The sequence below is a fragment of the Scophthalmus maximus genome, chromosome 3 (assembly GCF_022379125.1).
Source record: "Scophthalmus maximus strain ysfricsl-2021 chromosome 3, ASM2237912v1, whole genome shotgun sequence".
In the NCBI taxonomy this organism is placed as follows: Eukaryota; Metazoa; Chordata; class Actinopteri; order Pleuronectiformes; family Scophthalmidae; genus Scophthalmus; species Scophthalmus maximus.
In genome coordinates, this window is record NC_061517.1 from 7,878,529 (window position 1) to 7,892,848 (window position 14,320).

Below are 14,320 nucleotides of genomic sequence, written 5' to 3' on the forward strand. Positions count from 1 at the left end.
GAGGAATGAGACAGACAGCTGAAAGCTAATTTTAACCCTGGAGCAATGCTGCTTTCTTGCCTTTAGGCGATATTCCCCTCTCATCTCCGCATTTCTCCCTTTTCTCTCCTCCTCCTCTCATCATAACTTCTCTCATCTTTAAAGAATTCTGCTCCTAAATAACCCCCACACCCCCACCTCAGAGTGTTCCCCAAGTCACACCCACACGCACACACAATTCTTTTTGCTCTCTCCCACTTCAGTTTTCTCTCTCAGCAGACATTGCGGCTTCTGCATAATTCAGAAGTCACATGTTGGCTCAGACGTTGTGCACAGCATGGTGAGATACACAGACGGATATATGTGCATTTTGAAACACGAGAAGAATATCGCTCCCAACACATGCATACATTCATACATGCACACACCAGACAAAGCATATCACTGAAGGATCAATATATGAGACTTGTTAATTGCTTTATATTTTTGTGCGAGGAATGTGAGCTCTTAACAAGTGTGACTCATCATTACATTATATTTGAGATGAAAACAGCGTTGCACACAGACAATCTATTGCTAGTGTGCATGTATTTTATCAAGCCTGTGTTGTGTACTCCTGCATGCGGCAATGGAAAGACTCAGCTGGCTACAGCAGAGATTGGAGCCGCCCAGGCGACGTTAAACACAAAGACAGAACGCCATACTGGGCAGCAGGGACAGAAAAAATAGAAAAATGTGACATGAACAGGAAGCAATCTATAAAGCTACGCTCCACTCCGCTGCCACCCACTACATCTGTGTGCTGAACTCTATTAGTTCCAGCTCTGGCTCATACATCAGCACAGATATATCAGAATGAGACAACAAAAACGGTGGGGCCTCTGCAGGGACCAGGTAATAGATTAAAATATTAGTCCTGGGAACTCCGCTGGCTAATGTACCATGTAATTGCAAAACTATGTGTTGAAACCAAGTTCTTGGCCTAATGTCACATGTCGTCTTTATGGCATACTGTCGATTTAAGGAGAAAGCACCTTCACTGTGGAGAGATGGCTGTGAGCTCAGCTACTTTACCTGAGGATTTAAGGGTAGAGATGACAAAGCAAAAGAGTCATAGCTCCCAGTTAGAGGAACCAACTGGTTTTATACATATTTAAAGGGCTCTAGCGGTTCCACTTTCAACTGTGGCACAAACACTGCTTTAGTTTGGAGTTTGAATTACAATGAAGGTACTTGATTAATCAGCACAGTGTATGTTTTGTTAATCAGTATGATTCCTCCCACAATCTACTTTGACGAACCTGGTAAACTTAATAAAGCACATATTTTTGTCATTAGTATTTTTACATTTTTTTTTTGTAGCTTCACCTTATTTTACTGTTTCAGAGCTATTAACTTAGCTTTGTCTTTTGTATTTAACTGTGTATTTTTTGTTTTTCTATAAATTTTTCATTTGTGTTCTTTTTGACATTGTCTCCTACTGTATGGCAGCTATGGTAAATAATTAATACATTTATCCATCTACCCATCTGACTAAATTTTTTGTTCATAATGTACAACATAGAAGATATAGAAAGTGTCATGCCACTGTTGAATGTTTATGTACATAAATAGCATAGATTTTCAGTATGATGTGGCCTTTTTAAACTAAATAATCTGTGTAATGTCATCAACATTGCTCATCAAAGTCACGGAGAAAGTCACGGAGAAAACACAAATCTGTTGAACAATGAGCATCCTTCATGTGAAATTAGTTCTGTAAGATTCATCTCTCCAACACACACAAGCAGCAAGCTCACAGTAGAGAGCTCGGGAAGCAAGTCAAAGGATTTACCATTAAATTTGAAATTTCAGCCATGAACAGACGCACAGCAACAAAAAAAACTTGACAAGCTCAACTGACCTCACAAACACCAACAGTGTGTACGCACACAGTACACAGGCATGATCGTGCGTTGACAGGTGAGTCACAACATTATTTCACTAAGCTGCACCTTTTGTTTGATACAAACACTGTGTGAGTGCCATCGGGATTGAGGAGGCTACAGCAGCGTGACGGTCCACAACTGATTATCCACTGAGAGAATCACACTCTGCTCCGTGTAGAGTGGGAGCTGTTGGGGCACTTTCTATTAAATCAAAAAAAATGAAAACATAAATGCGGTCAAATAATGAATATTTAAATCTGATATATCACTTGTGACATTCTAGAATGAGGGGAAATAAACACCCCGGGGGAAAAACAAAACAAAATGCTGAGTAATCTTTTGTACTAATGTGCCTTCATATGGGGGCGTAAGGTTCCCACTTTCCAACAAATAAGGTTGGTTTATAAATGGTAAATAATCTGGTATGGGATTGGATCATTATTGAAAACTCCCCTCCTCATTGAAATGTTCATTCACTTTCGGCTTTATATGCTTTGTATTTTTACACATGCACTAAAAAAGGTGTTGCTAGTACCACAAAGGAAAAAAAGGCCAGTAGCCAAACAGAGACAAATGTTGTGTAGCAATTGTGTACTTTCATACGCACACTTGCTATTTTGAGTTTGTGAGTGCATTTACAGTGACAAGTATGTCACATTTGAGTGTACTGACAGAAGAATCCAATTTGAGACACAGCAAAAGATAACAGGCTTTTTTTGGGTCATCTTGTCTGTGTCATGTGGTGCTTCTCATTCTCAGTACTCTGAGACAAAGATTAAAGCAAGTAGTCAAATCTGTGAGATCAATGAACCAGCGCGATCCATGACCAGGGAACTAAATGTATTAGAAGCGTAACAGGTTTCAGCATTAGTCCTAATGATGGCGACTAAATTACACTATCTTTGGTTGGTCTCTCTCCACAGCATTGCGCTCCTAGTTAAAATTTCTCCTTTCCCTCATTAACTCGGCCTCATCCTGATCCTTTGTTGAGGATCATTGAGCAGATTGGCAACATTTGGAGTTAGTAACAATAGTGTGACATGTATTTATATTCAAACTACTTGTCAAAAGCTTTTACTATAAAACCTAGACAGTTAAACCCAGCGTACCCAGTAAGTGCTTACAACATTTAGCTAAGGAGATTAAGAAAGAAGAAAATATTTCACCTCAGGATGTATTTGAAAAATACAGAACAACTAAAACTGGACTAATTATAATCCCAATTGGTAAACCTGCACACACACACACACACACACACGCACACACGCACGCACACACACACACACACACACCCAAAGGCTTTAATGTAGCTTATTAACAATACAATGAAGAGGCTTACGTTCCGTGAAAATTACAGTGATAACATTAATGCTTTATTGATCTATGCAGGACAATTGTCTATAATGGAGGCCACAGTGCTACAGAACACCAACCTTACAGCTGCATTTTATTCACAGCTTATTTAGACGCGTCAACAATGAGGATGTTTAGAATAACAGCGCATGAACCCTGGTTGCCAGGTTGAAGAGGGTATGCTAATTTCCTTGGCCACCCTGCCACCCTCTGCACCCATCCTAAAAAAGATGACCATTGCAGAGCTTCTGCTGCTGTAACGAAAGCTGGTGCAGGACGAACCGTGAGCCAGCAGACTGCCCGTAGCCAAACTGTGTCCCATCAGTCATGACTGCAGGAGGCTTTGGCAGGCATCTGTACTGGTCACTCTGTTATCTGTTACAGTGTTAATCTGCCATGCAGCAACTCTACAACTTCATCCATACGATTCTCCGTCCAGACAAGTCGCTTACTGCAGAGTTACTTACTTACAGAAAATAATACAAACAAGAAACAACAGTAACGAAAAGAAAAACGTGGGGTTTCTTTTCTTGGGAGTGATGACAAGGTGGAACCGTGACTGACGGCAAGTATTTAAAGTGTTTTGCCTTCACAGCTGGTAGTCGAGCCGTGACAGATAAGGACCAATCAGGAAGTGAATGCGGGTGACTCATCAGTCCTGTCCATATTACGGCGCCGTCCCAGAGTTTTCAAACTAAAATGGGATGAGATGGATTTTCACATTTCTGTTTTAGGCCCTCGAACACTCAATAATAGTGTGGATGGCGGGTGTAAATGTTGTTGCGTTTTTAAATGAAAACTTATTAGTGTGGATGTAGCATAAATCTGAGCTGTGCGAACTGAAACACTCGCACTAATGGTGGCACAGTACAAGAACTTAAAAACAAGCTGAAAAAAGAAGAGTAAAGATACGAATGCATCACCCAGCCATGTCAAGGACAAGCACAGAAGACCAGAACAAGATGACGAGCCACTGGTATAGTGAGATAATAAGAAATAGATGTGGTTAAAATCAGTCTATGACCAAAATACTTCTTTGCTATCGGGGTGTGTGTAGGGAGTGAGCAAGAAAACAAGAGAATCTCTGTGGAGGAGATGTATGACAGACACCACCACACACCAACACCCTCACTTATCAGAGAGATAAACAAGTCAAAAACAAAGCATTGTTCACTGCTGCACTTACGAATGAAATGACCATAAAGTGGCCCATAGTGAGAGGCACGTGTGTTTGTTGCAAGAGTGTTAAAGTGTATGAGTGTGTCTGGCTGATTGTGACCAGGAGTTAGCCAATGTGGATTAGGGCAAACAAACCTCTTTATAAACCTCTTTCCTGTCACAGACTGAAAGCGTAGGCTGACAAACACTTCTTTGACACAAAGACAAAGACAAAGAAACAAAAAAATGCTGATCACACAGTTGCGTCCTCAAACTAATGCTGGTTATCCAATGACAATTACAGATCATATCTTTGTTTACGCCTGACTGACGCTGGACTTTTGAGGTCACCGCTGATATCGCTATATGAGTTATAAGAATCACAGACGTATCTGTATATATCTGGCAATATTATGTTTCTTACATACACACATCGCATAGATATTCTGCGAGGCATTCCAACAAAGAGGTATCAGGTAGTTTGAACTTGATTACTAATTCTGACTGTGACAGATGAATCTTAAATATAAGATAAAAGCAAAGCTTCTGAACATTAAACTTTTGGAAATATTCAATCCATTATGGTAAATCAAAACAAATAATGCTGCGAAATATTGTTTGATCTGTCCATTATTTACTTGATTAATGAATTAATCATGTAGTCTATAAAAAGTTAGTTTTATCCAACAAACAATTCAAAACCCAAATATTTTCCATTTGCAATGAATGCAACAGGACAAAAGCGGCCAATCCTTGCAGGTGGGAAGCAGAGGACAGAGAATGTATCACATATTTGCTGTTCATTTTGACTAATCGATTGATCAGCTAATTGTTTCAGTACTAAATCATGGTGCCATTAAACCAGAAGTTGTTTTCATAATCTTTGGGTTTCACACTGCATTCTGACAATGCTAGCCATGCTAGCTGCCCGAGCAGGCCCGCTGAGAGTGTGCTGTGTTTTCTTTTGGACTGCAAGAGAGAGCGTAGCCCAGGAATGAGTTTTAAAAACACACATTTACCAAGTGAAGCATCTCATACAGAGGCTCTGACACTGACAGCAGTGACAACCCACTGATAAAGGCACAACAGATCTCAGTCTGAACTGAGAGGCAAACTCATCCAGTGGCAATTTGAAAGAAGTCAAAACAATTTTCTAGGGAGTTAGCCATTTAAAAAAACAAAAAACTGCCTACACATTCTTGTTTTAGATCAAAAAGGGTACAAAGTGTGTCAGCACTCCTGAAGTATCCTGAAGTATTAATCAATGACACATATCCTTTATTACGAAGATCTAAAGTTAGCAGCAAAGGGCAGATTGGGTCACCTTCTTGGCTTTTTCATTTGTAAACAACAAGGCCACTCTAACCAGCAGAACCTGAGGCACACCAGCTGGTGGTGACATCTTTAACACAGACACCAAACATCCAGGCACATCGAGACACATTGTAAAAATCATACCAGCTACGAATAGCTGTGGTGCTTCGATACCCAGGGTGGCAATTTCACCCATCTGCTCTAAACCATTGTGCTAAATGCCCATGTAAACGACTAAAACCTGACGAAGCCGGCTTGTACTGGTGCCAGAGAGCGTGTGTGGAAGGTGAGCGGTCTGAACCTTTCCCAGTTCACTGATGAAGTTTGCCGAGAGACGGGGCAGAGAAGAGTGCCAGGCTGAGTTGAGACGTCCTGAGTCGACTTGGGTGCTTGACCATTTTATCAGCTGCTGCAGTGTGGGGGCACAGAGCCAGAGAGACCGCCCTTATTCAGCTTAATTCTCTGGCCCAGACTAAACACCACACAGGCAAAACACAAGCATGGAGTTGCAAGCAGCTTTGTTTCTTCATTTCTGTGGCGCCTTTACCAAAACCCATCCTGGTCATCAATAATAAAATAAAGTTTAAGAATTGCAACTGCTTTGCAAAATAGAAAACAGCCAGAGTACCAGAACAATTCATATTTCTCCAATAATTTTAGACTTTTTATTGAGTCAACCCAGTGCAAAATCATGACTAATAACAGCCTCTCAAATGCCCACAAGTTTGAATCATCAACTCTCAGTTTTCCTAACTTTCAGGTATTTGAAGTGTATATTTCAGTTGTGCCACCCTTGCCTCATTATAAGCCAGGGGAAATCATGCAAGCACACATATACAATGAAAATCCCTTAAAGGATGTATGGCATGCAAATATATATACGTACGTGGCAGCCACACAATCCTCACAATTTCAACAGTGATATTACAGAAGCTCAACAGAAGAAACTATTCAAACCTATTAAAGAAGACTACCCAACAGTTGTTGCACATAAGGGGATTTACGTAGGAAATCAGATGTCATGACGTTAATAACAGTAAACCATTATGGTGCCTCAAGATCATGTGCAACAGTGTGACCATTTGTTTTTTCATTTATCATGACGTAAATAGCTTAGTGATGCAGAGGTCAGATAGAGTGTGCCTTAAAATAACACCTTGTCATCATACCACAGAGCCTAAGCAGGAGGCTTGAACAGGATACACAAGTGCTCCAGATTCATTCATAATAAATAACCTCCTTAAATTCCAAAAGGGATTACAAGGCCTAATGAGCTAATGTGACACTTCCTATTGTTGGGGAAGGACAAGGGAGGTCAAAGGCCATTTGGCTCAATCTCAATCGGTTCAAGGTTAGACTGCAGGAGTGTAGGTGTGCTGCAGGTGTGCTCCAGTGGTTTTCAATAAATAGTGGTACGTTAGAAGAAAATGCTGAGGAACAAGATAGCTCAATTTCACATGTCCACCACTTCTTAACTGTTAGCACTATGTGTGAGCTTTAATAAAGTCTTGTTTTGTTCAAACCAAGTTTTAATTCAAAACAAAGCAGTACACAGGGATACCAGAGACCCACTGCTGGAATTACCGTTTCAGACCAAACAAGGAATGGAAAAACATTTTAGCTACTATATTATGACATTTTATCAATTTTAAACACAAGTAATCAGGAAAAAAATGGGTTGGTTGCATGCCTACTATGATATAATGTGACAAGGAGAAAAATCTCAAGTATAAAAACACACTTTTTACTGCCAAATGCAGTAAAATAAAAAAGGAGTGGAAATGAGGGAAGTAGTCACATAGATTCTCAACAAGACTGATTGAAATACAGAACCAAGAATTGGCTTTTCTGTATTACAAACTGTGACAGAACAACACATCTGACAAAGCATCCTGAGCTTCACCAAACACATACTGGACAACTCGCTTTCTTAGTCCACCACTGTATAATTAAGAATTTTTAATACACGTGTAAATAAATGAGCCGCTGAGTGAAAATAATTTTTTTTGCACTAAAAACTGATTTTGGAACATTTCAACAGAGCTACACTGGTTTGATAGCTTTTTCTTTATATATGCAATATACAAGACACCCCTCTTTGGATTTCTGTTATTCATCTTGTCATTCAATTTAATCTCATCTTTCATCCAATCTATTTATCTTTTTAAAATCTTTACATTTTCTGTCTGAGCAATTTTAAATAAAAGAAGAAGATCCTGGCCAAATCTGTGTCCAAAGATATACATATTTATTTCCTTAACTAGCCTCTTAAAAACAAGCCTGTTGGAGCTGTTCCACAGACCACACCGCTGTGGCTCTAACAGCCTTATGCTTCGTCGCTCCGGTCCTCAGTTGGCTGAGTGACACAGAAGCTGAGGCGTGCCTGAAGATGGGCTCCACTGTGAAATACAGCCACTGGGTCTGGCCCTTCCTCCCTGGGCCTCCTCGGGGCAAATGGGCTGTAACCAATGACCCACTTAGGCTTCTCCAACTTTCCCCCCCCCCATCACTGTAGTCAAGGATGGCTTGTTGTTGTTGGATGGGTTGCCCTTTACATGTTAATCCAAAGAGACAGCCACCACATCAGTCTAATCTACTGTTACAGAAAACTGCTGTGTTTAGAACCAAGACATTGAACTAGTGACTCATGCTGTCATTTGTTTGGTTTGTCGGGTTCAGGAATGACCACTTTTCCAGCAAACACCCAGAGACAGGCAGCAGCTTCATATCAATGCCGTGGTATCATTGCCAGCTCTGCTTTCACAAGCTGAGAACCAGATTAAATCTACTGAACAACACACTCTCTGCCAAATACCACAGAGCTGTCTGCGCAAAATCAGAAGTAAACTCTGCATCTTCATGTGTGCGCACAGCATTCAACACTGAGATACAAATCTATACACAAAGCCATAACTGGCAGAAACAGGAAGTTTCCAAAGTTTAAAAAATAAATACCAATGAGCAGTGATAGAATGAGACAAGGTAAACAAGAAGCACGAGATGCGTTTTTTCTTGACAATGAAACAGGCATCTTTCTCTCAGATTAACATCCTCGCTTGAGCAAGGCCCATCTGTGTTATGCCAGCAGCCTGGCACAGAAACAGAGACGTGGGGAGATGGGTTTGGAAGGAGAGGGGCAGTGTTGTGAGACAGAGAGTGCGGAGGGGATAAACACAGGACCAGATTAAAATTTCTAGGCAAGAAAGGCATGTGACCACTTGAAGCAGGGAAAACAGTGGAAAAATCACAGTCATATCTCCTTTGACCCACGTAACACAAAGCTCATCTGTCTGACTCTGGTTTCTACCACAATTTACTTGCATCTATTCGATTTGAGAGCTAGAGAGCAGTTTTTTGCTTCACTTTCCGGACCCGGTCACTATGTCCACTTTTATATAAGGTCTATGGTTACTCCTAATTGTTTGTTGTATTGTATATTGCTGTACTCAGTTTATCTTCTTTGTATCTTACTATTTTAGTTTTCTGTAGCTATGTTTTTACTGAATATGTGTTTTGTTGAATCTTGCAGTATTCAATTTACCTTTTATTTTCACGAAAGCCCTTCCATGGATGCATGTTGCAGATTAGCGTCAGCTGTTAACACTATGATACTTACATTTAGATATAAATTCCAATCTTAGCACCCATGGGCGTGTTGGTCTTAAGATGAGGTGTGGTAAGGTGCATTGTTCGTGCATAGCTATCTTGAGTGGGCGGAATACAATTGACCTACACAACAGTAGTCTGAAGTCAGTGGAGCAGCACATCACAGTTATCAAGATAATCATTGTGCACCTACATAGTTGCAAAATGTTCCTAAACTCTGCTTGTCACACACAGATACCCTTTCACTTTGTGTCTGAGCAGATGTGCTTTTTCTTACTACCTAGCAAATCCACCTTCATAATAGCAATCTACCAAGGTGCAAGCGCTCGTCATAAGCTGGTTAAATAGTACACTTCTATAGAGGCAGGATTAACTAACATGAGATCACGGGTCAATTTACGAAGAGAACCATCTCATTGACTCAATCACAGTCGTCTCACCCAGTGGTTCTGATGTGCTCAGGAAGCTGTTGACCCAATGTCTCTAATGAAACACACTAATCAGATCAGCCTAGTATTTTGTTTATCAACATTAATAGTTTTTGTAGATGACCATCAGCTCAAAGCTACAAACCTGCACAAGAGAGAGCACCAAGATGAGAAACACGGCTGTGGAGAAGACCATTTGTACTGAGATTAACACTGACCAATGATTGACCACTAGAGGGAGATTTAATATGTGTCACTGGGGAAAAATAAAATGCAGTAAATTGTTTCCTGTTCCACATCTGATCATCTGCTGAGTGCAATCGCAGCTCAGTGATGTCAAGTTAAGGCAGACGTGCGATTGCTCACTGTTGCTATAGCTAAATATGACATCATCGTCCAAAGGAAATCATTGAGTGTCTCTCGGCCCCACCGCAGCTTTGCTCATTCCTGGCCAATGGCATGTTATCTGTAAAGTTCTTCCCAGTGAGTTGTGTCACTGCATTGTGATACGACAGTCATACAAAACAGGTTTAGTTCTTTTTCAGAAGCATCAAGCAGCCCTGCATTCTTTTCGTCTCCCAGGATACTGACGCAGCACGTTTTCAGCATCCGATGCAAAGTATTCACTGAGGCCACAGGACCGCCACACGCTTCCCAGCAGGCTACACTGCACTTCAGCTGCTTCCTGTCTGCCTACCTCCTGTTGCACAGAGGGAGGGATGCAGAGGAGTGGCACAGCTCATAACATGCAGACACGTTTGCTGGGACGGAGCGCACACAGGCATCCCCCGCACTGTCCCCTCCAATAACTGTAATCAGTGTCATTACATCATCAGCCGGCCAAATGACTAGAGCAAAAATGAAGGATGGTTGAATGTGAAAACTATTTATCTGAATGGTGAAAGAATAAAAAAATCACAGTATGGGTTTTTCTTTCTTTGAGGGGGCCAGTCATGCTTTACTGTAGTCCCCCTTAAGCCTCCTGGGAGAGAGAGGGCAAGAGAGAGATAATCCCTGCTGCAGTCTCCAAAGGACGGAAATAATTAGTTAATACCTTTGCACAGTCTAAGCTGGTGATTTTCTTCTGTCTGTGTAACGCAAGACGAGATAGATGCTCCTTGTGCAATTGCAAAACTGCTGATGATCACGATACTCCGGTGGTGGTATGCACCTCTACGTCAGCAGCCGATGCATGTCAATCACTTTTCCTGTGTAGACCATTTAAAATTTTAGTGGTAAGCCATTTGCAACTCAGCGAACTCCCCCATGAGATGCTGGCTGATGGACAGCTCCCCGAAGGCATCACCATTATGCTGTCATGATGTGTGAACCTTCACCGACACACAGAGAGAGGGCTTCCCGTGAGAGTCAAGGGTAAATCACTGATGACTGAAAAAAAACTCTAATGTTGTTTTTGTAGGAAGAAAAAAAATTACCCGTTGTGGGACAAACATCTTATCTTATAAATATGTGAATACCCTTATTTGAAATATTTAAATATGTCTCCCACGCCCATCTGTGTGTATAAGAATTAGAAAGAGATTTAAAGCTTCATGTGACTGCTGAATTTGCTTCTTCTTCTTCAATCAAATCTTAACTGGAACTATGCTCGGGTGTCACGGAGATGGACAGACTGGAAATCAGATGGACGGCTGTAGTGATTTACCTGCAGCTCACACCAGGCGACCTCCACCCAGGTCTCCGTATCCAGGCCCTTGTAGACAGTCTTGAAGGACCCTCTCCCCAGTTCAATGTCAAATTTGAGGAACCTTCCTCCCGGAGACGTGGAGACCGCCTTCATCTCTGCCTCCTCCTCATTCTCCTCGCTGGATGCCTTGATGGCGGATTTGGCGCCATCGCTGCACGCAGCGCTTAGCGCATCTCCACCTTTCTCCTTCTCCTCGCTGGCGCTCTCTGTGGCACCGTTGTCTTTTTGCCTACCTTGGCTCTCAGTGCTGGACCCCTCTTGTATGCCGCAACTAGTCCCCCGGGTCCTGTCCACTATTGTTCGCAGGTTAATGTTCAGGACCTTGCTCCTGTTGTCGCACTCAGGCGCCTCGAACGCCTGCTCGTCTGTGTCCGAAAACCACAGGCTCCTCCTGACGAATCTCTGATGCACGTTGCTCTGGTAGCTGGATGAGGGGGACGCACTGGGGTCACACCCACCTCTCACTGCTGAGTCCACATGGTTGATGTGTCCATCACCCATGGCCAGTTCACACTGAGAGCTGGGTAAAGAGGGATACTTCGGTCCTTGGTGGCGGGCCTTGCAGTTTGAAGCAGCCTCCGGCTCCATCGTGATCCGAGGGTTCATTCACTTCGGCTTCCAGGTCATTCGTGCCATGGCTCGACTTCCCGGCGTGCAGCTGTGCAGATGGATACCTGCAGCGCCCACTCGGTGACGCAGCGGAGGGATGGATGATGGCACCGGCGAGGTTTCATCCGAGATGAGGAGCTGCGAAAGAAACGAACAACGGCGGCCAGTCAGTGACACAAAAATCCAACATTGTGCGAGACACCGAGGCTACGAGCTGAGGCTCCGATGGCGTCCGCGAGTTGGAGTCGGTAACAAGCAGGTGGATGAAAAAGACAACCCCCCCCCCCCAAGTCGCACGAGTTGACGCAACACCGTGGACAGGAGCCGTCGTCGTCCAGGTGACAGGCGGGACAACTAGCGAGCGAACACACCAACGATACGTGGAAGTTCCACATTTCACAAGTTCGCCGGGGCTAAATTACCCCCCCCCCCCCCCAGCGTCCCCACACCGGCGATTAGTCCCCGAACACTCGCGGAGCAGCGGCGCCGAGCAGAGCCGGGACTTACCTTTAGTTCAGAACGAAGAAAGACGAAGAAGGAGGAGGAGGAAACGCGACCGAACCCCTTCGGCTAAACTCCCGCAGGCGAAACAAGGCGACACGCGAAACCTGCCAGGTCCGGTGCCCGAACCCCCGTCGGCAGAAGACTTCAACAACAGAACAACAACAAAAAAAAACGCCCTATCTGCGTGTTATCCCCCTTTTTCATACGACGGACAGTGAGTCGGGCGACCGCTCACGAAACACACCCCGGGAGAAAATGAATATATTTTACGTTCTGTCGGTCTCCCTCCGGCTGCGCGCATCCCTCCCCTCCTCTCCCCTCCCCTCCCGGGGCCGAGCCTCCCTCTCGTGCGGTCTGCTCGCGGCTGCTGGTCGATGCGGAGGGTGCGAGGTCGGAGAGCAGCTGGAAGACACGCGGAGGTTCACTCCGCCCGTCGTCGTCGTCGTCGCTCTGTGGCGACTAATTCACGCGCACGACTGTTTTTTTGTTGTTTTTCACGCTTGTCACCGTCTCTCCCCGTTAAAGGGGACAATACACCGGCGAGCCGCGCCAATGTGTTTCCCACTCGGCTCGCTCGGTTGACCACGCCCCTGGTAACGAGCGGGGGATCGTCCAATCACACAGCTCACTGGGAGTCCGATCACAGGGCTACGCGGACACATATTCCACACAGATGATGCAGTGGACAACAAATCATCTGTGGAGTCGACTTCACGCCCTGTAAATCGGTGGAATCGCTGACAGTCTACCAGCCACGTGCACAACACAACTTTTCCTTAGGATAATGATGATAATAGCAGTATCATCTAAAAATATCAATAAAAAAGGGTCATGACTTGTGCATGTTCCACAAATGTTCAGCAGGTCTTTCAGTCGTCTCTTGCCCTGCAACACGATCCACTTTGCTCTTAGCTCAGTCTCTATTAGAGCTGCAGCCTGCAGGTGAGGTGCAGTGGCGTTCGCATGAGAAAATGATGAACAGCAGCAGCAGCAGCAACAGGAGAAGTGGAACCGAGGTAGGATAGTTCAGACCATTTCTTTTCTTTTTTTTAAATAAGGAAACGTATGCATACTGCATACCTGCTGTGCTGTACGTGAGACCGATGTTTCGAATTTGGTATGTTAAGTTGTGTGTGCAAGAAACCAACTAGCAGTAACTAACGGCCATAGCTGTATTGCAAACTTCTCAAGAGTTTCTCATAGTTGCAAACGACTGTCGAGTGGAGAAGCAGTAACACATGGTGGATATTAGGCCTGTAGATACACAATCCAACAAGTGCATGGAGATAAACTAAAGTTGTTCATTTGACATTGCATTACTGCATGTGTATGTTAAAGTGTCTATTATTAGGTGGAGAAAAAAAAACTCTATGCTGCTGTGTAAACTCTGCAAAGTATGCATGTGAACACAGAAGACGTTCCAACAGAGAGCTCCGTGTCTGTTGCAGGCGTGCTGGGTCAGACGGCTCAGACGAGGTCTGAACCATTGTGGTCACCTGAGTGACCTTATAAATAATGAATACCCTACTTTGTTACCATTTCACTGGCCAAAATGCACACACACACACACACACACACACACACACACACACACACACACACACACACACGTTGAGTTTACTTTTACATAATGTCACCCCGTGCTGCATCATGCCACGAATAGGTTGTGTTCATTGTTTTATGTGGTGATTGAAGTTGCCATTTGACAAGTAATTGGCATATATACGGTAGTT

At 43.5% G+C, this 14,320-nt stretch overlaps 1 protein-coding gene across 12 annotated transcripts in view; it reads right to left on the bottom strand.

Annotated features, from left to right (window-relative positions):
- LOC118316742 (serine/threonine-protein kinase WNK2) overlaps window positions 1-14,320 on the bottom strand; it is a 46,226-nt gene that overhangs the window by 26,875 nt on the left and 5,031 nt on the right. For 10 of the 12 annotated variants that reach the window (XM_035644883.2, XM_035644882.2, XM_035644880.2 and 7 more), the window contains exons 1-2: window positions 12,591-12,851; window positions 11,433-12,221 (exon numbers count right to left, since the gene is read on the bottom strand). In XM_035644883.2, coding sequence (XP_035500776.2) covers window positions 11,433-12,080 — 648 coding nt within the window. In that variant the 5' untranslated portion in view covers window positions 12,081-12,221; window positions 12,591-12,851. The other 2 variants (XM_035644873.2, XM_035644872.2) reach the window with 2 other exon arrangements.